Source organism: Rhinolophus hipposideros (assembly GCF_964194185.1).
Source record: "Rhinolophus hipposideros genome assembly, chromosome: 7".
Classification (NCBI taxonomy): domain Eukaryota; kingdom Metazoa; phylum Chordata; class Mammalia; order Chiroptera; family Rhinolophidae; genus Rhinolophus; species Rhinolophus hipposideros.
In genome coordinates this window covers 53,754,078-53,777,102 of record NC_138053.1, presented here as the reverse complement: position 1 = coordinate 53,777,102, position 23,025 = coordinate 53,754,078, and the positions used below count along the sequence as shown (strand labels likewise).

At 38.3% G+C, this 23,025-nt stretch overlaps 1 protein-coding gene across 4 annotated transcripts in view; it reads left to right on the top strand.

Annotated features, from left to right (window-relative positions):
* ARHGEF28 (Rho guanine nucleotide exchange factor 28) overlaps window positions 1–23,025 on the top strand; it is a 290,776-nt gene that overhangs the window by 255,958 nt on the left and 11,793 nt on the right. For all 4 annotated transcript variants that reach the window (XM_081053984.1, XM_081053985.1, XM_081053983.1 and 1 more), the window contains one exon: window positions 612–912. In XM_081053984.1, coding sequence (XP_080910110.1) covers window positions 612–912 — 301 coding nt within the window. The remainder of the gene's footprint in view (window positions 1–611; window positions 913–23,025) is intronic.

Here is a 23,025-nt window from a genome sequence, read left to right as displayed (position 1 = left end):
TTTGTAAATTTGACAGAGTAAATTCAAAATCCCTTTCACTAATAGTTAACATGAGTATACTAATAAATGACTGGGCAGAATGAAACCTTTCAGAAGATTCTGTGTTCCATCTGCACCCTCTCTAACCGTGCTTGACAATTCTATTTGTCCCTGGAGTTTACTTTTCTGTACACATATCTGGTTTTTATTGATAGTGCATGAAGTTGTAAAAATTGATAAGCTTATAAGAAAGATCTATGTTGATCTGTCTTTCAAGTTGACTAAATCACATTTATTGCAAATACACAAATATGTTTTCAAAACTCTTTTTAAATTTAGCCAAAGCTAAATAAAATGCTGCTGTCTCTTAAAGTGGAAACACTTTAATGGCAGCGAGCACTATTGCTTGTTTATTTTGTTTTTGCCTTTTTTTAAGATATGCTATGCATAGCAATCGAAGTTTTTGGTACTAGCTCATTAAAAGGGGATGAGAGGACGGAGTCAAGGGTAACAGTCTTATTCACCTCACTCTAATTAAAATCTTGATTGCTAATTTCTATTAGGAATAAATGCTTTATGAAACTTGTGCAAATGGCCGGAGAAATTATTGTATTTTTTTTTCCCTTGCACAGGTGATGGAACTTAACCGATCTGAGAGTTTATGTTATGAGAATTCATTCTTCATCAATGAAGCTTTAGTACAAATGTCATTTGACACGTGCAACAAACCGACTCCATCAGTTATCCATCAGGATGCCACTTACCCCCTCGATATATCTAATTCTGATTTGCTAAGGACTAGTGAAAATCAAGTAGACCTCAAGACGGATGTTTCTCAGTCAGTGGGAGTCAACCATGAACTGTGGACAGCCGCTGAGTCCCGTCATCAGACACCCCCTCTCCACCAAAGCAGCGAGGATTCTTGTAAAAATGGTAACTAACACTTTAAGCATCATCTGTATAGTTTCAACAAGAAGCTGTGTCTCTGAATGGTTGGCTCTTCTATAGAGCGAATCAAAGGGGGCCCTAGAATGGGAATAAATTGGTGCTAATGAGCTGAAATTTGTGGCATAAACTTTTCTTTGGGGGCAGTCTGGGGACTACTATCACTTGTGAAAAGCTAGACAAGCTAGACCATGGCTGGAGGGCTTACAGAGATGCCAGCAAGATGTTAAGAACCAGACAGGGTTTTCAGATTTGTGGGTTACATGATAACTTTCCCTTAAAAGTGAAGCAGCTTGATATTTATTACTTACTGTAGACCCTACCACATCAAATACATACACAACAAATACATACACATATTTGTTGACTCTCGAAAATAAAAGATATGGACAGGGTTTGTGGTAGAACTTTATTGTCTATCAGGGCAATTTCTTGTAACATTAGTGAAACCTGTACCTCTATTAAACACCCAAAATGAAACTGTTAACATCATTTGTCATTGTTAAAAAAGGTGTTGTGTCTCCGTAAGTACCTCGTAATAACACAATTTGCTAATCCCATTAAAGCATTTGCCAAATATAAATGAAAGGCAGCTCGAGTTACCAACTCCACATGAATCCAATGATTTAAATCTATGTCTATTATAAATTGTTTTCTGTGGGTTATGAGGTAGGGAATGAGAAGAACTTGAAACCTCTCTACCAAAAACAGATGGCATGCAATAGAATAAACAAATGGCTGGCCACATGGATGTGAAATAAATCACCGGCAGCAAAATGTTTCAGAAACGTAAAACTAGCAGCAGTATAGAGATCTTCAGAACTGAGCACAGATTTATTTCCATGGTTGATATATATTCTTAGTTTGTCAGTAGGATAATTTTTCAGCAACGGAAAGTTTTGAAGGTATTCAGTTTCTCTGAATCAGAAAGTAATAATTCTGATACTGCCTGAAAGTTGATTTATTACTAATCTAAAAGATGTTGATTCTTAGTAGTGGATAATTCTTTATAGTCACTGCTATAATATTCTTATTTTTGTTAGCATTCATGAGAGAATGAAATAATTATTTATAGTATCATTTCAAATATTTTTAAATTATGTTTTATTTTTCAATTACAGTTCACATACAATATTATATTAGTTTCAGGTATCAACATGATTAGACACTTATATAACTTATGAAGTGATCATCCCAATAAATCTACCACCCACCTGACACCAAACATAGTTATTACAGTATCATTGACTGTATTTCCTATGCTGTACTTTACATCCCCATGACTGTTTTGTAATTACCAATATGTACTTATTAATTCCTTCCCCTTTTTCACCCACCTCCACCCCCCTCCCATCTGGCAACTATCAAAATTTTCTCTGTATCTATGAGTCTGTTCCTGGTTTGTTTGTTAGTTTATTTTGTTTTCTAGACTCCACATATAAGTGAGATCATATGGTATTTATCTTTTTCTGTCTGACTTGTTTTACTTAGCATAAGACTCTAGGTCCATTCATGTTGCTGCAGATGGCAAGACTGCATTCTTCTTATGGCTGAGTAATATTCCACTGTATATTTGTATCACTTCTTTATCCATAGATGTATTGATGGACACTTAGGTTGCTTCCAAATCTTAGCTGTTGTAAATAATACTGCAGTGAACATATGGATGCACACGTCTTTTCAAATTAGTGTTTTGGGTTTCTTTGGATGAATACCCAGAAGTGCGATTGCTGTGTCCTTCTTTGTTTCTTGTTATAGCCTTTGTTTTAAAGTCTATTTTGTTCGGTATAAGCATTGCTATTTTTTTTTTTCATTTCCATTTTCATGAAATATCTTTTTTCATCCCTTTACTTTCAGACTCTGTCTTTTGATCTGAAGTGAGTCTTTTCTAGGCAGCCTATGTCGGGGCCTTGTTTCCTTATCCATTCAGCCACACTTTGTCTTTTGATTGGAGCATTTAATCCATTTACATTTAAAGTAATTGTTGATAGATATTTAGTTGCTGCCATATTTTTATTCATATTTTTTATCTCTTTTTGTCTCCTCCTCCTCCTCCTCCTACTTCTATTCTTTTTCTCCTCCTCCTCCTTCTTCTTTTTCTTCTTCTCCTTCTCCTCCTCCTCCTCCTCCTCTTTCTTCTCCTCCTCCTCCTCCTCTTCCTCCTTCTCCGTCTCCTTCGCCTTCTCCTTCTCCTCCTTCTCCTTTTTCTTCTCCTTCTCCTTCTTCTAGAAGTCCTTTTACTATATCTTGTAATACTGGTTTGGTGGTGAACTCCTTTAGCTTTTTTTTTGTCTGGGAAGCTTTTCATCTGTCCTTTGATTCTAAATGATGGCTTTGCTGGGTAGAGTCATCTTGGTTGTAGATTCTTGCTTTTCATGTTGACAGTCTTATGAGAACTCCCTTGTAGGTAACAAACTGCTTTTCTCTTGCTGCTTTTAAGTTTCTCTCTTTGTCTTTAAACTTTGGCATTTTAACTATGATGTGTCTTGGTGTGGGCCCCCTTGGGTTCATCTTGTTTGGGACTCTCTGCACTTCCTGGGCTTGAACGTCTATTTCTTTCTCCAAGTTAAGGGAGTTTTCCATCATTATTTCTTCAAATAGGTTTTCAATTCTTTTCCATCTTTTCCTTCTGGTACCCCTATGATATGAATGTTGGTATGCTTAATGTTGTCCCAGAGGCCCCTTAAACTGTTCTCATTGTTTTGGATTCTTTTTAGTGTTCTGATTGGGTGTTTTCTACTACCTTATCTTCCAAATGGCTGATTCAATCCTCTGATTCATCTTATCTACTGTTGATTTCCTCCAATGTATTCTTCACTTCAGTTATTATATTCTTCATTTTTGACTTTTTAAAAATGTTTTCTATCTCCATTTTTATGTTTCCTATCTCTTTGTTGAAGTTCTCACTGAGATTGTTGAGCATCCTTATAACCAGTGTTTTGGAGTCTGTGTCTGGTAGATTGCTTTTCTCCATTTTGTGTATTCCTTTTTCTGGAGTTTTGTTCTGTTCTTTCATTTGGGACATGTTTCTTATCTCCTCATTTTGGCTGCCTCCCTGTGTTTGTTTCTATGTATGAAGTAGAGCTACTGTGTTTCCTGGCCTTGGTAGAGTGGCCTTATATAGTAGGTTTCCTGGAGCCCAGTGGTGCAGTCTGCCCAGTCACCCGAACTGGGTACTCCAGGTGTGTCCCTTGTATTGGTTATGTGTGCCTTCCGTTTATAGTCGAGCCTTAAGTGCTGTTGGCACATCAATGGGAAGGACTGACCCTCAGGCTGATTGATTGTGAGGACTGGCCATGACTACAGTGGAGGAAGTGTTGTGCAGGGGCTGACCCTATGGAGCAGGATTCACTTTAATAGGATACTAGTGCCTTCCAAGTCTTCCCTTTGGGTGTGTCATTTGTGGAGGTAGTTGGGTGGTGCTCTGGTGTGGTTTGAAGCTGGCTACTGGGTGTTTTGGTTCTGGGGCCTCTTGGGAGGGGCTCTGGTGCAGACTAAGGTTAGTCATTGCCTGTGCCCTGCCCAGCGCCACTTAGTGTGACCTACAAAGTGATCTGTAGATGGTTGCCAATTGCACTGGGCTTGGAGGTGTCTGGGAGAGGCTAAGTTGGGAACTGAGGCCAGATACTTCTAGTGCTGGGTCTGGAGCAGCTTAACAAGAGGTACGGGCTTGCTGAGGCCAGTGCTGCTTGTTTGCGGTTTGTGAGCATCTGAGAGATTTTATAAAAGTCTGCAGCATGAGCCAAGACAGGTCATTTGTATGGAAAAGCCACTGGAAGTGGCTAGGGTGGGCCCACAAATTGAGTGGGACGGGGTATCAGGGAGTCAGCAGGGTGGGACTAACAGTATTAGTCAGTTTGATAGAGACTCAGATATGGTGCCCTCCTTTGGGTGCAGGCTTGGTTGAGAGAGGGCTCAACAAAGGAAAAATGGTTTCTGCCAGTACTTGTGTCTGAGAGGAAGCTGCCCCTCCAGCCCTCACTCTGAAGCCAGACAAATTCAGTTCTTCCTGTATATCCTTGGAACCTCTCGAGCTGTTGCCCCAGAGTTGGAGCTCAGGCCCTTTAATAGGAATGCCTGGGACTCTAGCCACCCCTTGTTTCACTCAGCCACAATCTCCACTGGTTTTCACAGCGAGAAGTTTTGGAGACTTCTTTTCCCCACACTGGAACTGTGGGCTGGGGAGCCTGTTTGGGGCTGGGACCCTTCACTCCTCAGGGGGGGCTCTCCACAACCAATATATCCTTCCTGTTCTACATCTGTGCCCCTCTTACTAGACTTGACGTGGCTTCTTCTGTATATTCTTAGTTATAGGACTTCTGTTCAGCTAGACTTCAGGTGATTCTCAATGATGGTTGTTCTGTAGTTCAGTTTTGATGTCATAGAGGGGGGAGGTGAGCACAGTGTTTATCTACCTTCTTTCCCTCAAACATTCTTTAAATACAAAAGATACAATGGAATCGTTCATTAGGATTAAATAAAGGGTCAGGAAGAATTTATAAAATGTAACTGCTTTAATACATTATTTTGCAACTTTAGTATGATGGAGACCACATTGCAGAATGCTTTTTCTAGGTACTGCTGTTTTGATTCATTAACTTGATATTTCCAGTGCTTTAAATGTTTTTGTCAGTGTGGTTTTGCATACTGGCTTTGGTATAATTCAAAAACTCAGTTTGAGTTAAAACACATTCAGCTTTTGTTTAAAAGAAGTATTTCTCTCTTATTTTTTGTATATCTCCCATCTTTTTCTATTGCCTTCTGCTTCAAAGTAGAAAGCTTTTAAACATTTGGCAGCACACTTGCAGGAGATAGAAAATGTACTAAGGAAATAAACAGTGATTATATACAAAACTAGTCTTTCCACATGTAAGGAATTAGATATAGCCAAGGGAAATGCTGAGAAAAAGTACTTATGCTTCAGATATTGTGTGTCCAGTGTAGGCCAAGGACACTCAGGGCATTGACAGAAGAGAGGAAAATCAACTTTGTCCTAAATCTCCCAGTAACATCCTGGTGTACGTAAGTAGGGATTAGATCAGAAATGCAGTGTGTGCTGTTAAGCACTAGAATTTTGCAACTAGTCAAAAAATGCTATTTATGTTTGTTTACTTGAGCATGACAAGCAGTTCCTGGAGAAGAAAAAAGAAAGACAGATTTGGAGGTGATAGGGAAGTGGAATGAAAATTGGATATATATCCTCAAGAGGGTTGTCAGGGCCAGATAAAATTATTTGAACCACTCCAGAGCCTTGACGGCTCATGTAATTGAAAGTAGTACAAAATAAGCTCCTGATGTAGGTCTTCGCTAGACCCTGCTGGTACTTTCCCTGCATGGTCTGGACAGTGGGTGCTGGGCTGGGAGAAGCAGGCCCAGGGTATGTTGGTGGCGAGGACGACAGTCCATGGGCAGGAATTAAGGATAGCACAGTGCCATCCTTCCCTGCTTTCACACTTTGCTGCTGAATTTTGGGGTGAGTGGTTATCCCAAATGGTTAAATGTGCATTTAACCATAATTTGATTAATTCTATGCTGAAGAGTTTATTGATAGGCCCTACAGTTAGCTCTTTTTAGGCCACTCTTTAAAGATTGATTTGCTCTTTTGTCTGATCCAGTACTGGGTGTATAGGACCAACTCAGATCAGTGGAAATGTGAATTTCTGGAACAGTAAGCCTGATGGAAAAAATTGTATGTAAATAAAATTTCCAAATGTGTTTAGCTGTCACCTAGATTAGAATTTTCATTGGTTTGTTCAACCTAACCTCACCGGGCATTTCACTGTGCTCTTCGTGTTCTGGTTGTAATTGGTTTTTGAATTGCTCTATCACCACCAATGCCACTAATAATTATATGACACTTAAACAAATTTCAAGCACTGTACTAAGGCTTTACATGGAGAGACCCACTTAATGCAACAAACCAGTGAGATGGTTCTGTTCTTATCTCCATTTGAGAGGGGAAACTGAGGTACAGAGAGGTTCGGTGACTTGTCCAAGATCACACAGCTAGTAAATAGCAGAGCCAGAGATGGAACTGGGGAAGACTGGCTCTGGATCCCATGCTCTTACTCATTACACTATACATTGTTTATTTCTAGAAAGCTGTTTTGAATTACATTTTTTAAAGAAGTTAGAGTAAAAATAGAATAAATCTTGTTGAAATGCCTAGCAGGATGTTCACGATTAAGAGCCAGGGTTGTTTTCTTCTCCTCCCTCCCTTTAATATTACCATTTGGAAAATATTTCTAAATCTTTTGGATTGAGGTAGGCAATGCTTACATGAGTTCTGGGCATCATCAGATATCATAAATACCCTTTAGCTTCACTTTTTTCCCAGAAGATTCTTTTTCTTAAGAATAGTTTGTTTCTCTAATGTCGCCTAATGGTAGCCCCATGCTATTTGTAAATATTTTTTAAGGTAGCACTTTAAAGAACTTTACTCTTCAGTTTTAGAAGCTGTTTCATGAACAGAATTCTTGGATGGTTGAACATTAAATCCAAATTGGTATTTGATTTTATTTATAGTGGAAGGGTTGGTTGTTTTAAGAACTTAATCTGCACTCCTCTGAGGGACACTAGCCAAGAGTACAGAAAATTTGAATTTCTTTAAACAATATAGTCCCTGTAGGACAATTGCTATGTAATTGGCTCCATGAAATGCTCAACTGCATTACTCTTCTTACAGGCGAAAAACACTTTATTCCTGTGACTTCTTTTTTCTTCTAGCTTTAGAATTCTGGAACTATTTATTCAAAGCATCTATTAGTTTATAATATTTGCTTTCTTCATTAATCAACAGAGAAAACACTTTATGGTATAAACATTAATCTGAAATCTTAGGTTCCCTTTTCAGTTATATTTTTATCTGTATGTCAACATTTGCAGGTTACTTAAAAAGTTTCTCTTTAATATAGCTAAAATGTAATGGTTTTGCCATGCATATGCTAGAACTTAAATCAAGAGCCAAATCGTATGACTTAGTCATGTAGATATTGGGGAAAGATAATAACTTTATTATGTCTGAATTCCAAAAGACTGTTTCCCTTTACTACATATTAGAATTTGGTGCCCATCAAAATATTTTCAAAATTCAAAACATTGTATTCAGAATATTTCCTCTTGGCAATGATTTTTTAAAAAAATACAAGTAGCTGTGCTAAATTTTCAACATTTTTTTTTGTACATATGGAAAGAAAATAGAAAATTTCCAAAGAAAAATCAATGCTGTAGTTAATATTTAAGTAAGTCTTTAAGAAGTGAGTATATGATAATTTCTAATGTTTCACAAATATTCCACAATTCAAAAATGGGCACCTTATTTGTGTAATCTGTTTGGAAAGAAGCTTTGCCAAAGTCCTTCAGGCAATTTCCCATAAAACTGAAACTGGCATTAGATACTATAGACTTCAACAACAAAGGAGTATTTGAAAAGGGGGATGTATTAGTTACTAGGGCTGCCATAATAATGTACCATAGACTGGGTATCTTAAACAACAGAAATTTATTTCTTTACAGTTCTGGAAGCTGGAAGTCTAAGACTGAGGTATTGGCAGGGTTGGTTTTTCTGAGAGTTTCTCTCCTTGGTTTGTAGGGGGTTGTCCTTTTCCTGTGTCTTCACAAGATCTTTCCTCATGCATGTCTGTGTCCTAATTTCATCTTCTAAGAATATCAGTCATATTAGATTAGGGCCCACCCTAATGACCTCATTTAATTAGCTCTTTGAAGGCTCTACTTCTAAATACATTTTGAGGTAATGGGGGTTAGATTTCAGTATGAATTTCAATATGAATCAGCCCTTAGCACAGGTTATAAAATGATTATTTTTCTCATTGTAGTCTTTCTAGGTGTCATGAAGACTTTAATTTTTTGTAAATGTACCAAAGTTAAACTATAGTTTACCTACATTGTGAGCTCTTTTTTGGTTAGGGAAGTGAATTGAACTTTGTTAAAAAAAATTGCATAATAGTAAAATTGTGATAAATATCTATATACAAGTTCTGACAATTAAGTTTGTGAACTTCTTGCAATGATGTTGCTAACCCTTTTTGATATCAGAGGAATTATTCATTATGAATTTGTACCAACTGGACAAACAGTTAACCAAGTTTGCTGTTTGGAAGTGCTGAAAAGGCTGCGTGAAAAACTTAGATGACCTGAACTTTTCACCAACAATTCATGGCTCTTGCATCACGACAATGCACCAACTCACACAGCACTGTCTGTGAGGGAGTTTTTAGCCAGTAAACAAATAACTGCATTGGAACACCCTCCCTACTCACCTGATCTGGCCTGCAGTGACTTCTTTCTTTATCTGAAGTTAAAGGAAGTATTGAAAGGAAGACATTTTGATGACATTCAGGACATCAAGGATAATAGGATGACAGCTCTGATGGCCATTCCAGAAAGAGTTCCAAAATTGCTTTGAATTGTGGACTAAATGCTGGCGTCAGTGCATAGCTTCCCAAGGGGAGTGCTTCGAAGGAGACCGTAGTGATATTCAGCAATGAATATCACTCTTTCTAGGATGAGTTCACAAACTTAATTGTCCAACCTCGTGTGTTTATAGGTATAGTTTCTGTTATCAAGCCCATGTCAACATATAGAAATTAGGACAGACAGTATTGAGTCTGTAGATTCATTAGGCCATATTTCCAAACCTAGGCCTTAATTAGGAGCTTTGGAAATTTTGAGCTCTCTTTATGATTGGGAAGAATATTACAAGCCTTGTTATTGAATTGCTTAAATGAAATCAAAGCTGAAGGGTTGGGAACATTTGTTGTGCTATGGAATTATTATCCAGATATACCTGAGGCAATTTGTAGAAGTCAAAATTGGGAAATCATTGGGCAACTCTTTATCATCTAGAATCTTGACTATCACTTTGGGGAACATTTTGAAGGAAACTGTAATATTGCTTGTTCTCGGTAATCTATGTCTTGACAAGAATATAAAGAATTGCACTCAAAGGCTTACTTTTAATCTTTCTCGCCGACTGGTGTAGATGATTGACTTTTGCCTTCTGCAGATTTTTACCAGGGAAGGGAAACATGCCATTTGCTTGGAGAGCCTGGTGAGGCACGGGTGTTGACTGCCAACTTCCTGATTGCATAGTTCTCTGGGGGCAGATTGAGTGTGTGAGCCAACTGGGCCAGGGCCATCCCGCCTTAGTGCACCGAGCCCAGTGCATGGCAGGAGAGCAAAGCCAGCAGGTCGGGGGACTTTGAGGCAGCCAGCCAGCCAGCCAGCCTGCCAGCCAGCCAGCCAGCTAGCCGTGTGGCTGCCTGTTCATCCCCACCCGGGGTTCCACTTTGATTTGAAGACGCTGATGAAGTGGGAGTCCACTCAGTATAAAAGACTCCAGAGATTAAGCCTAGCCTAGGATCATCCTTAGCTTAAAACAAACAAACAAACAAACAAAACCTATATATATAAACCAATAAATATATATATACACACACACACACATATATGTAGTGTATGAGCCACATATTTGACCTCTCTAGTACAGTAAGCTTTCATTCTTGAAGTGATTAAGGGTTGGGTTTGAAAGGGAAGTTTGTAACCATTTGTGTACTAAACGTACCTGAAGGATAAGGCATGCACCTATGAGTCTCAGTGACTCGTGGTATAATGATCTAAAACTGGCAAAAGAAGTATCACCCAATCTGCAAGTCAGAATCTAAGACTGTTTCCTTCCTCACCCCTATGTCCATCCAACCATGCAGATTCCATTTTTAGGGCTTAAAATGTCACGGGTTCAGCTGAAGATTGTTTTTTCATGTTTGCTTAGGAAGAATCTGACCACGTGGTTCAGTGGGTGGCAAACTTTTTCTTAAAGAAGCACATAGTGAATATTTTAGTCTTTTTGGGCCATCTGTTCTTTGTCACATATAGGCAACTCTGCCATTGTACCTAGAAAGCAACCACAAACAGCAGATAAAGAATGAGATTAACTATGTTCCAGTAAAACGTAATTGATCAAAACAGGTGGTCTAACTTTTCCTTCTCCACTTAAATTGAGGAGGTTATAGTCCTCGTCGTGTGGAAATGTCATCCCTATTAATTCACCTCTGGGTGAATTAATAATGTATCATTATATGGTACTCCATGCCATTCAAAAATACATCTGAATTCATGTTCTCATTTACTCTTTACAACAGTCTTGTGAGTGCGTGATTACTGTCTCTGTTTCTCAAATAAGGCAACTTTTCTCTCACTTTGTATTCAGTCTCTGTGAAAAGATGAATTTAGAAAAATGGAGTTGAATGTACTGGCTGGAGTTGAAGGTCAGTGGCTTAAAACTTGGAGAGACTTCTTCCCAGCGGTGGGACTGATTACTAGAACCATAGGTATTGTAGCTGACTTTGCATGAGGGCTGCAATGCAATGAAAGTATGAATTTCTTTTGTTCAGAGACTGATTTGGGAAGTCTTGGCTGAGGCTTGCAAATTTCAGTATCCACCATGCTTCTTAAGTGATTCTGAAGCAGCCAGCTCCCATCTCTGCACTGCCACCCTGGCATGCTGTGTGCTGGACTTGATGTTAGAGAAACTCAGTTCAGATGCTGTTCAGATGCTAACTCAGGCTCCTATGGCTGCGTGGTTCCTAAGTCTTAATTCCCTATTTATACAAAAGGGAAGAAAGTGTTAAAAGAACTTTAAAAAAAAAATGCCTAGTATGTCCTGGAAACCAATGAACATCAGCTTCCTTCCTTCCTACCTTCTGGAAAGAATTCATTTTAATTGTGATTCAGGCATTGCTTGCTGATAAAAATAGTACTGTCTCCTAAATGTCAGCAGGAAATCAATGGTTTAAAATAAAATTTAAAAAAACAACAACAACTGTAAATTGGGGAATATTTCACTCAGAATGGAAATATATTTGAATACTACCTTTCTGTATTGGTCTGAGAGGAGGTGTTTGTTAGTATCATCAGAACTGTCCTGGGGAGGAAGTAGTGAAAGCACATCATTTTTTTCCCATTTGTTCTTTTCTATAGAGGAAGAAGTTACATGAGTCAACCATGTTTTCAGAACCAAATGTAAGAAATTTTCAGGAAACGAGATTGAACATATCAATTTGGAGTGCAGAGTGGCGATCTCTGCAGAACATCCAACCCTCATTGGTTGCATTATCTCAATGTCTCCCAGGACAACTTCTAATTGTACTTGGGTTCTCAGAGTAGTCTTTCCGATTAGAAAGAAAATGTTGAAAACAGCCAACTGCAGTATTTCATTTAAACCATTTCTCACTTTGCATTTTAAAATTTTGCTCTGGTTTATGACCTTAAACTTTTTTTGAGTTTGGTTATCCTGAATCATTCTGTCCTTGTTAGTCCTGGGTAAAATGATAAAAAAAAAAAAAAAAGGTTCAGAAGCACCAGGAGTGAGCACCTCTTATTAGCACTTATCATAATTGGAATTAATTACATGTGTAATAATTTGCATAATATTTGTCTGCCCCACTATTAGAATAAACTTCATGGGGATAGGGAACTACGTGTGTTCCCATAGCAATTCTTTAATTGCTATGAAAAGCACCAAGCACAGTATTTGGCATGTATGAACATTCGATAAATATTTACAACATGAATGAAGGGTCAAGGTTTGCGCTCTGTAGAAGAAATGAAAGAAACTGTGATCTTCCGCCACACAGCTTGACTCTACTGAGGCACTGAAAGAGGTTGAGAAAAGACAGCAGAACTATGGAATATGATGGTGGTTAATACAGGCAGGCAAGATGAGTGCCTCAGCCTAGCTAACTGGATTGAGTGGGTTTCAAAACTTCTGTAAGGTGGGTGTATGTTAGGTAGCATTATTGAAATGTCAGGGTAACTAACTGCCTTTAATATCTGACTGGATTCTAGGTAACGGACTTTAAAAATTACCAACTTTCCTTCCTCATTAATGTTGAAATAAGTTTGTTTGCTGCTGTACAATCCTATTTGTCAGTTTGCTATGGGTAGTCTTTGTACAACTCATCTTTTTATATGAACTATTTTTTTCCATTTAGAACATTGTACATATAGTCCCATATGGCCATGAGTAGCAAATAAAAACTGAAGTTAAAATATGTTCTCCATAAAATGCTTTAATTTATTCTAAACAAGTAGAAATGAATCAGTTGCTTTCATTTTACGAAGACGGCACATAAACAATTTAGCATTAAATTGTTATATCAATAACTATTAGTCAACCGATCTGTCCACTGAAGTATTTCTTTTTTAACCATAATGTTGCTCGAACCCCAGTAAATTAAACATGGGTAGCTAGCTCAACATCAATGAGACACTTTCTTAAACACTTTTTCCTCTGCCAACTCCTACTTTACAATCCAATGTCATCTCCTCAGACAAAACAATCAGTATTACTTGTTTAGTTAAATACACTCTAGAATGTGAACTGATTTCCCTGGCAGGACCTTCTACGTGTCAGCCTTAAAATATTGCCTGAAAGATCACATACTTATTAGAGCAATCTTAAAATTAAGTGTGGTGGCATCTTAAGAAATATATCCCTTTGCTTTACCCTTTACAGACTGAAAGGCACCTGTGTGTTCTCAGCTGGTCAATTCCCAGACGCAGCTGGCTATGGGGGAGAAGTCTTGTTCTGTGGTTCTTCTACTCAGACTTCTAGCCAGATAATGAATAAGGCTGGGCCTGAGTTGTGATTTGTGGAGATGTTAATTTGCCATGATAAATCACTGTTGAGTTACCTTGGATAAGGGGCCAGGATATCCATTCTCTTTCTGGATGAGATATTAATTCAATTTAATTTGATATGTTAATGCTTGGTTTGAAATTTTTCCTAAGGAAAAACGCAGCCTTACAAAGGTTCCAGTTATGCAGGTTAGGACTCCGAGCCTTTTACTGAGCCATTTTACAATAAGGCTATGCAAAATTATTCTCCTGGTGACGCTTTTCCACAGCTCTCTTTGTGCAAATTTCATTACACCACAGCTTTTTCTTCCTATAACATAACTTGCTCAATGTTTGGGTTAAATATAGGATATTTGGATCATCCACCAGAAATATAGGAGACTCTGCTTCTCTGGTGAATTGAGGCCATTTTGGAAAGAATGGTGCTGTAAGGCTTTGGAAGAAACATTTACAAGCAAAACATTGGCACAGTTAATTTTATTTAACGACCTACTTCCTACCAGTGATCTTGGCACCCTGTGCAGTGATTTGCAATCAATTAATCATACAGAATGTTGTAACACTTCAATAAGGGCATTACACTCTGAGTCTCATAAATCCACCAGCAACAAAAAACAGGAACTGCATGCTCAAAGCCCTCTTCATGTGAAACCCAAAATGAGAAGGTGATTTTAACAGTCTGTTTTCTAACATGTCCCTGGAAGCCTCAGTACTTTCTTGTAGATTGAGGTTTGAAGTTCTCATGTCTCAAAGACAGCTTAGCTTGGCCCTTTACCGGCTGTCAGTATAGGAGTCTATAAATGTTCACCTCATTCAGTGTAGGCACTGGTCATTCAGACGAGGGAATTCTTGATCCTTCTGGATGACTGAAAGAAGGCTATGGTTTTGTTCCCCCCACCCCCCTGCCATTTCGGGGAAGTCATGCTCAACTGCAGTAGGCCATATTTTTGGAAGTCTTTGTAGGAATGATTCAGAAAGGAAGCGTGTTTCCATCCAGGGAATACACTGACATTTGCTAGAGGCAGATGGCAGAAGATAGGATGGGGCGATATTAGAAGTCGAGGAGACTTCACATACTTGGTTTTGCCAAAAGCTTCTGGGGTCTGCGTGTTTAGGATCTTAGGCTTGTATTCTTGTCACTTCAAGTGCACCCTTGCAGTTAACTGTTTAGCTGTGCTAGATTTCTTTTTTCTTATTTTAGCATAGTAAATATGAAGCTATTACATATTCTTAAAATGAAATAAGCCTAAATGTATGTATATTGTGTTGTCTTTACTTGCTTCCATATGGTTCTGTTTGGGGGATGTTATAACAAGAATATAGAAGCTCAATGTATACTCCATCTGAGTACGATTGAACCCTCTTTTAAGAAACTAAAGGTTTTCAAAGCCGTGCTACTTCCAGTGAGTAGGTTAAACTTCTGACTCTTGATGAATTTATTCCTACCAAAAGTTGTACTATTTTTGATCACTTGTTAATTTAACCAGATTGGCATGACAGATTATATGCAAGTAGAGCTCATCCTGTATTTTTAGATGCTTGATGCTTCTGTTCAACATGAGCTCTAAAATACACTCACAAAGTTTTGCATATGTAAACTACTTTTCATTGGCACATAGCTTGGAGGGATAAGCACAATGAACATTTTGGCCAAAATGTGATGGTCTGTTAGTCGGCATGTAGTAATGAGGCCATATTTTGCATTCAGGCTCCAGTGTGAGAAAGTGCAGCTGCACACTGATGTCTCCCTAGGGACCGTGTACTGGAATCACATCCCCCTAGAAAGGAGAATGCAGTAATACTGCAGGGAGGGCAAAGGGGCGGGGGGGGGGGCATGTGTTCAGCTTTCTTCTAAGGTACTTGACTCAACTACCTACATAGATTAAAAAAAAATGTATTTAAGTTATTTTATGCTGAACAAGCAGCCTGAGGTTAAAGCACTGTGAAAGATCAGATACTAAATTCATCTTTTATGAACAACCTTTGCTCTAAAGACCTTAATGAACATAGAGGGGAAAGCCTGAATCTGAACTGTGTGGGGCTGAAAGCAAAGGAAGCACTGAGGAAAATCACATTAAAATAATCCTACTTGAAGAAGTTATCATTGCTCCTGGTAAGGATATGGAAGCATTTTTACAAATGCTGCCACCAGTAAATTAAACTCTTTTCTGTTTGTCAGATAAGAGACATCAATATAGCTTTAAAATAACTTTTATTAAGTTTATTGGGGTGACATAGGTTAGTAAAATTATACAGGTTTCAGGTCTACAGTTCTGTATACATCATTTATACATTGCATTGTGTGTTCACCACCCAGAGATAGTTCTTCTTTCCTCACCATATATTTGACCCCTTTCCCTCTTCTGCCACCTTCCTTCCCCCCTTACCCTGTGGTAACTACTAAACTGTTATCTGTGTCTATGAGTTTTTGTTTGTTCGTTGCTTTCAATTTTATATCCCATATATGAATGAAATCGTATGGTTCTTGACTTTTTCTGTCTGACTTCTTTCACTTAGCGTGATAATCTCAAAATCCATCTTTGTTGTTGCAAATGGCAGTATTTCCATTGTATATATATACCGCATCTTCTTTATCCAGTCATCTATCAAAGGACACTTTGGTTGTTTCCATGTCTTGGCCACCATATATAATGCTGTAGTGAACATAGGGGTATATATATCTTTATGGATAAATGTTTTCAGATTTTTAGGGTAGATACCCAGAAGAGGGATTGACAGGTCATATGATAATTTTATGCTTAGTTTTTTGAGGAACTTCCATACTGTTTTCCATAGTGTCTGGACCAATTTACATTCCCACCACTCTTATAAAGAGTTCCTTTTTCTCTATAACTTTTCTAACACTTGTTATTACTTGTCTTGTTAATACTAGCCATTCTAACATGTGTGAGGTGGTATTTAATTGTGGTTTCGATTTGCATTTTCCTTATAGCTAGTGAAGTTGAACATTTTTTCATATATCTGGTGGCCATTTGTTTGTCTTCTTGGGAGAAGTGTCCGTTCGGGTCTTCTGCCCATTTTTTAATTGGACTGTTTGTTTTTTTGTTGTTGAATTGTATGAGCTCTTTATATATTTTGGATATTAACCCCTTATCAAAGGTATTGTTTGCAAATGTCTTCTCCCATTCAGTTGGTTGCCTCTTTATTTTGTCCATGGTTTCTTTTGCCGTGCAGAAGCTTTTTAGTTTGATATAGACCCATTCATTTATTTTAGCTTTTACTTCCCTTGCCTTGAGGTCAAATTCATAGAATCCCCTTTAAACCCAACATCCATAAGTTTAGTACCTATGCTTGCTTCAATGCAATTTATTGTTTCAGGTCTTATATTTCTGTCTTTGATCCATTTTGAGTTAATTTTGGTGTATGGTGACAGATAACAGTCTAGTTTCATTCTTTCGCACATGGCTTTCTAATTTTCCCAGCACCATTTATTGAAGAGGCTTTGTTTTCTCCGTTGAATGTTTTTGGCTTCTTTGTTGAAAATTATCTGCCATAGATATATTGATATGCAGATATGGCACATACGCTTGTATGTTTGTCAGATTTAATCTCTTGCCTACTGCAGCATTTAAGATCTTCAGATGCACACCCTCACACACGTAGACGTACCCACCCACCTACCTAGGGACACAATTAAATTTTTATAAATCAAAGTGGGCTTAAAGGTAAAACATTTATTTTTCTCAAACTTATAGTACTTCTATAATTTTGTGGTACTTCTATAAATATATAGTACTTCTACACATTTACAGCACTGCTGGTGATGGTTATTGGTGACGATTTTCAGCTTTTTTGGAGATGATTATTTTCATGTTTTTAGAGAGACCAATGGCTAACTTTGAGAATGTAAGCTTCAGGAAAATTCTAGAAAGTATGTTTCATAAAGGGCTTGATTCAATAACTGAATCAAGACTGATCCAGAAAATCCACTTGTGTTGAAAACTGCTTGGCAAATATCGTTTTTGACCAGAATGACCGAGACCAGACATGTTCCTGTGAGGAAAGTAGGCGATGTGATATTTTTCTTGTCATTCAAAGTGAGAAGGTAAAGAACCTACCTTCTCCCACTTCCTAAACCAGGTTTCAGCAAAAATAAACTAAAAGCATACTTTCCCAGTGTAATGAACTATACAGGAATTTATCAGTACTTCAGTTTTAAGTGAGGGATTTGAATGAATGAATAAATGAACAGATGAACAAATGAATGCATGAAGAATGAACTAGATTAGTATTGAACAATGGAGATGGCTGACTGGCATAGTGGTTAAGACAGAATTATGTCTGGGTTCATATTCCAGCTCGACCTGTGAAATTTTAAGCAAGTGTTTATACTTAATTCCATTTACCTGTTTCCTTATCTATAGAATTAGACTTCTGATAATGTCTACTTTGTAGGTGGTAGGAGAATTACATAAGACAAAACATAAAATGCATAAAACTTTGTGTTAAGAAATAGGATAAATTACTGAGTCACTTGAGCCACTGGACTGTTTCCCAAATGGTTGCTCTCGTGACCTGAAAGACTCGTGTCTCATTTGGGTATTATCTAAGAAGGCACTTCTCAAAAAATGTTCTGCAATTCTGGTTGTTATTGAGATGGTTAAAAGTCCCATAATCAGATAATATTGGGAGATGCTGGTTTTGAGACTACACAACTTTTACAGAACGTGCATTGTGTTCATGGGTACTGTGAATCTCCAAAAGTGGCGCTTCCCACACCTGTTTAACCCCCCCCCCCCCCCCCCGCATCCTCTCCTCCAGCCCAGCATCTCGCAAGGTATTTCTTGACGCACACTGGAAAAAACACTGATGTAAATGGATGTTGAAATAATTTCATTGCCTGTGGCACACCCTTCAAATACATTTTTTTTCCTCCTTTGTGAATAGTTGAAATCCAAATGACACATCCCAACAGGGTTTATCACAAGGGTTGTCTTTTGAAAACCAAATCCACCTGATGGATTTAAGATAGAGCTTTGTTTAGCCCCCCTAGGCCAACATTTGGGCCTGTGGATAAGGGTTCATGGCCAGTCCTCTAAAGGCTTGTGTGGGTCAGCTTTCTTAGGCTTTTCAAATGTGCCATGTGCTGAAGGCAGTCGTCCCTGATGCAGTACAGCAGGCTATGTGCTTGGGCCTGCCTCATCTCATTACTACTACATCCTTTCTTACCCTCTGGTCCAGGCATGTGAAGTTCTCTCAGTTATGCAAAAGGCCAGCCCTCCCCGCCATCTTTTGTACATCTATTTCCTCTGTTGGGAATATCCTCTCCTCCATCCTTTATTCCCAATCTGATTAACTCTTATTCATCTTTCAAGATTAGCTCCAGGGTTGCTTTTTTCCACTCTATCCAAACCCTCTCCATCTGGGTTAGGAGCCTCTCCTGTGATCCTGGTGTCCAGTAGACCTTTTACTACTTTCCACAATATTTTGTCACTTCTTTCCCTTTAGACTCCACGATGTTTTATATAGTTTATTGATTGAGAGAAAATGTGCATACAGTGGCATGCTCAGGTATTAACTCTATTATTCGATTAGTTTCGGGGAAAGAATATCAAGGCACAGAATGTTTCATCATTCTAGAAAGCCCCCTTACACCCTTTTCCAACCAATCCTCACCCCCAGAAGCAACTGCTCATCCGCTATCCATCACCACAGGTTAAATTTGCTTATTCTAGAATGGAATGGAATCAGACACTATACATCTTTTTGTGCCCAGCTTTTTTCACTCAGCTTATTACTTTTGAGATGCATTTATACTGTTGCATGAATCCATAATTGGTTTCCTTTTATTACTGAATGATCTTGCATTGATGAACTTACCAGTTATTTATCCATTCTTCTTTTGATGGACAACTGGCTTATTTCCAGTTTTTGGCAATTATGGATGAAGCTTCTATGAACATTCTAGTACAAGGATTTTTGTGAATTATGTTTTCTTTTCTTTTTGATGAATAGCTAGGAGTAGAATTGCTCCTAGAATAGGTGCCTATTTAACTTTTTTAAAAAGTGAAATAGTTTTTGAAGCGATTGTATGGAGAAAAACTCCCTGGGTGCTGAGAGGAGACCTCGTGCAACTCGGTTTCCCTGCTGGCTGGCCCAGTGCGGGACACACGCTAGGCCGTCAGTGCTTATTGAAGGTTGAATGGATCAGAAGCTCAAACCAGCTTTCATTCTGACATAACCTCTACTAATTTACAGAAAATGAGTGCTTTTTCCATCAAAAGGATGAGAACTTGATTGGCTAAATGTGGGCTCATTCCAGATAGGCAAAAAACAGAAGCAATACAGCTCTCTTCTCAGCCTGCTCCTGGAACTAGCTTGTGTCAGTGTGGCAATATATACAGGTGAAGCCAAGTACCGTGTTTCCCCAGAAATAAAACCTATCCTGAAAATAAACCCCAGTGAAAATCATCAGCCAGACGGATGCATTTAGTACGTTATGATGATGTTCTAGAAGAAGATGACATGACTGTATTTGAATAAATGCAGATTGTTGTACATGAAAAAATAAGACATCCCCTGAAAATGAGCCCTAACGTGTCTTTTGGAGCAAAAATTAATATGAGACCCAGTCTTATTTTCGGGGAAACACGGTATGTAGACTGATGTGGGACCAAAGGAAGTCCTGATCACCAGTAGCTGCCAAGTTTACCTCCCAGAGTTAGAACTGCCAACTCTCCCATTCAAGACCCTCACAACCTGTTAGTGCAGCACGCCCCCCACCCTTTATTCACCGGCACAAAGTCACATTTAAGGCAAACTTGACAACTTTTTTTCTTACAGCACCTAGCATTTTCTCCCTTTTGCAAGAGTGGAAATCTCCACCTGGAATACCTCTGCACAAAGCCATCTCTTCCTGTGGATATTCTGGTCAGCTTTCAAGGCTCAGTTCGGATGCTGTATCTGACGTCTGTTCTGGCCGCCACCTCTGGAAGCCCTCTCTGGGGTTTCAGAAGTGCTGTCCAGTGTGGTCAGTATTGGTTAGCCATTGAGCAGGGTGTCCTGTCTTTATTGTAGTTACTGTGTCCGTACCTTCCTACTCGAAGGCAATAGGCTTTCTCAGGGCAGCCTGCTGAATGGCCCTCCGCTATGTAGGAGTGGGGGCTGGAGGTCACTAAGGGAGTAGCAGGCTAGTCTACACCATCCTTGCTCTCGGTGGCTGATTCCACTAACGAAAAGTTATATGGTAATGCCATGGCTCCTTCTTGAGAAAAGTTGTTTATAGCAGAAAGAGGTCTGTCTAAAAGTAGGACATTGGGCAAGCTTGGGAATTTGTGTCACCTGGTAGATAATTAAAGGAAAATTAGCAAGCTTTCTTTAGGCTCCAGTGTTAGTCATGTCGGAAAGCACAAATATTAACAGCTAGAGGAGCTTCGTATGACATTTATATGCATAAGTGTTGGGGGCAGAACGCCAGAAAGCAGTTTCCAGGCTCTCGGCCTCACATAGAAAGGTGCTGGCTCAGGTAGTAAATGGCCATTAACTGTGATCAGATGGCCATCATCTGTGGCTAGTTGGCCATCAGTTGTAACCCATAAGCCATTGGCCACTAATATAACTGCTGTGGCTACGCTAGCAGAAAAGAAATGGGGGCTAGGAAGAGCGGATTGCAGAGAGGCGGATGCCGCCGGTGAGAATATAGTGATATGACTCCCCTACTTATGGCTCCGTGGGTGTTCCTGTTTGGCCTCACCATGTCCTGCGTTCTTGTGTGGGGAGCGGGAGCTGAGACCCCGCCGGATGCCCCGCACGACAAAAAGACAATTTAAAATCATTTTCTATAGAGAGAGACGGCTCCAAGGAGTAGAGCAGTTTATTCCGTGATTACATATATATATATAATATATATTTATATATATAATATATAGTTACATTTATATGTATATATATTTATTGTTTTTTTATTGCTCTTTTGGTAGTTTAAAATCCTACTTTTGCTTCTGTTCTACAAACTCCCCACTTCTTGTGCAAGTTCTAAAAATATTTATTTTAAGTTTCATTTTCAGAAATCAAATACTATCGTAGTCTTTACTCTGATAACAAACATAAACGTGAAAAAAAAAATGCCAAGGGTGTCAAAGTCTGCACTGAAGAAGACAAAATGTTTTCTATATGTTATGTTGTACTTTTAAAATTATAATCATTTTTGAGTGGCATAAACTCAGGGCTGCTGTCGGAAAAAATATTTCAATTGATTTGGTTTCTTGGCAAATGTTATTTCAAACAAATAAGAATTATGAAAATAATGTTTCTCATTTTTTTTTTAAAAAAAGCATTTTTTGTTGCTTTGAAAACTGTAAATATCTATTTCTCAGAACACAAAATGCATGTACATTTTTTGACATCTGATAGTTTTGTAGTTGATCAAAAGTAAAACACCCTCCTTTGTAAACTTTTAAATAATTGGATGGTATTTTTAAAAAGTCTGGTAATCACATAATTATTAAGAAGTAAGTAGGACTAATTAGCTTGCATGTATTGGATCTAATTGCTTGCTTTCCTCTGCTATAAAGAAAAACACTGGATCTTATATGCTTAAGAATTTGAACAGCTGCTTTTCCTTCTACTGAACCAGTAAGAAGTAAATGCAGCATTAAAATTCCTCGGCTGATTTCCTGCATTATTCACCTGGCAGAGAAATGAATTCAATTTTTCTTCTCTCAGCAAAATGAGGGGCATAACTCTTTCAATGTGGGTCATTGGGTCATGCAGCAGGCAGTTTCCAGGTCAGCTTTATTGGCATGGTGCTCAGAGGTCCCTGGTCTCTATATCCTTCAGAGGAATTCAATGCCATGAACATACTGCCCTGTCCTTGTCGCTGGGGACCTACATGGCGCGTGTAATTTTTGCAGTTTGTTTTTTTTGACTCAAGATCCAAATAAAGACCACATATTGCAATTGGTTGCTGTACATTTTAATGCATTTTTAACATAAAAGTTTGAATTATGAAAGATTTCAAACTCACAGAGAAGTAAGGAGTAGAAAATAGAAAATATGAATCAGGCATGCATTTACCAAATATTAATATTTTGCCATATTTGCTTCAGATAACTCCACCTTTAAAAAAAAATGTTACAGACATGAAGTTCCTCCCCCTTATCTTTTTCTTTTTTTCCTATTTAGAATTAGCTAATATCCTACAATTGCTGTACATTATTTCCACAGTATGTTTTTATGCTATCACTTCATATATATGTATCCATAAATAATATATTTTTGCTGTACATTATTTCCACAGTATGTTTTTATGCTATCACTTCATATATATGTATCCATAAATAATATATTTTTGGTTTTTAATAGTTAAATAGCCTCCTCTCCTCCCCTCTCCTACTCCTCCCCTTTTCCTCTCCAACTTCCTTCCCTCTCTCTCTCCATATGTATGTATGAATTTGTGTCTTTTGCAACTTGTTTTCCTCACTC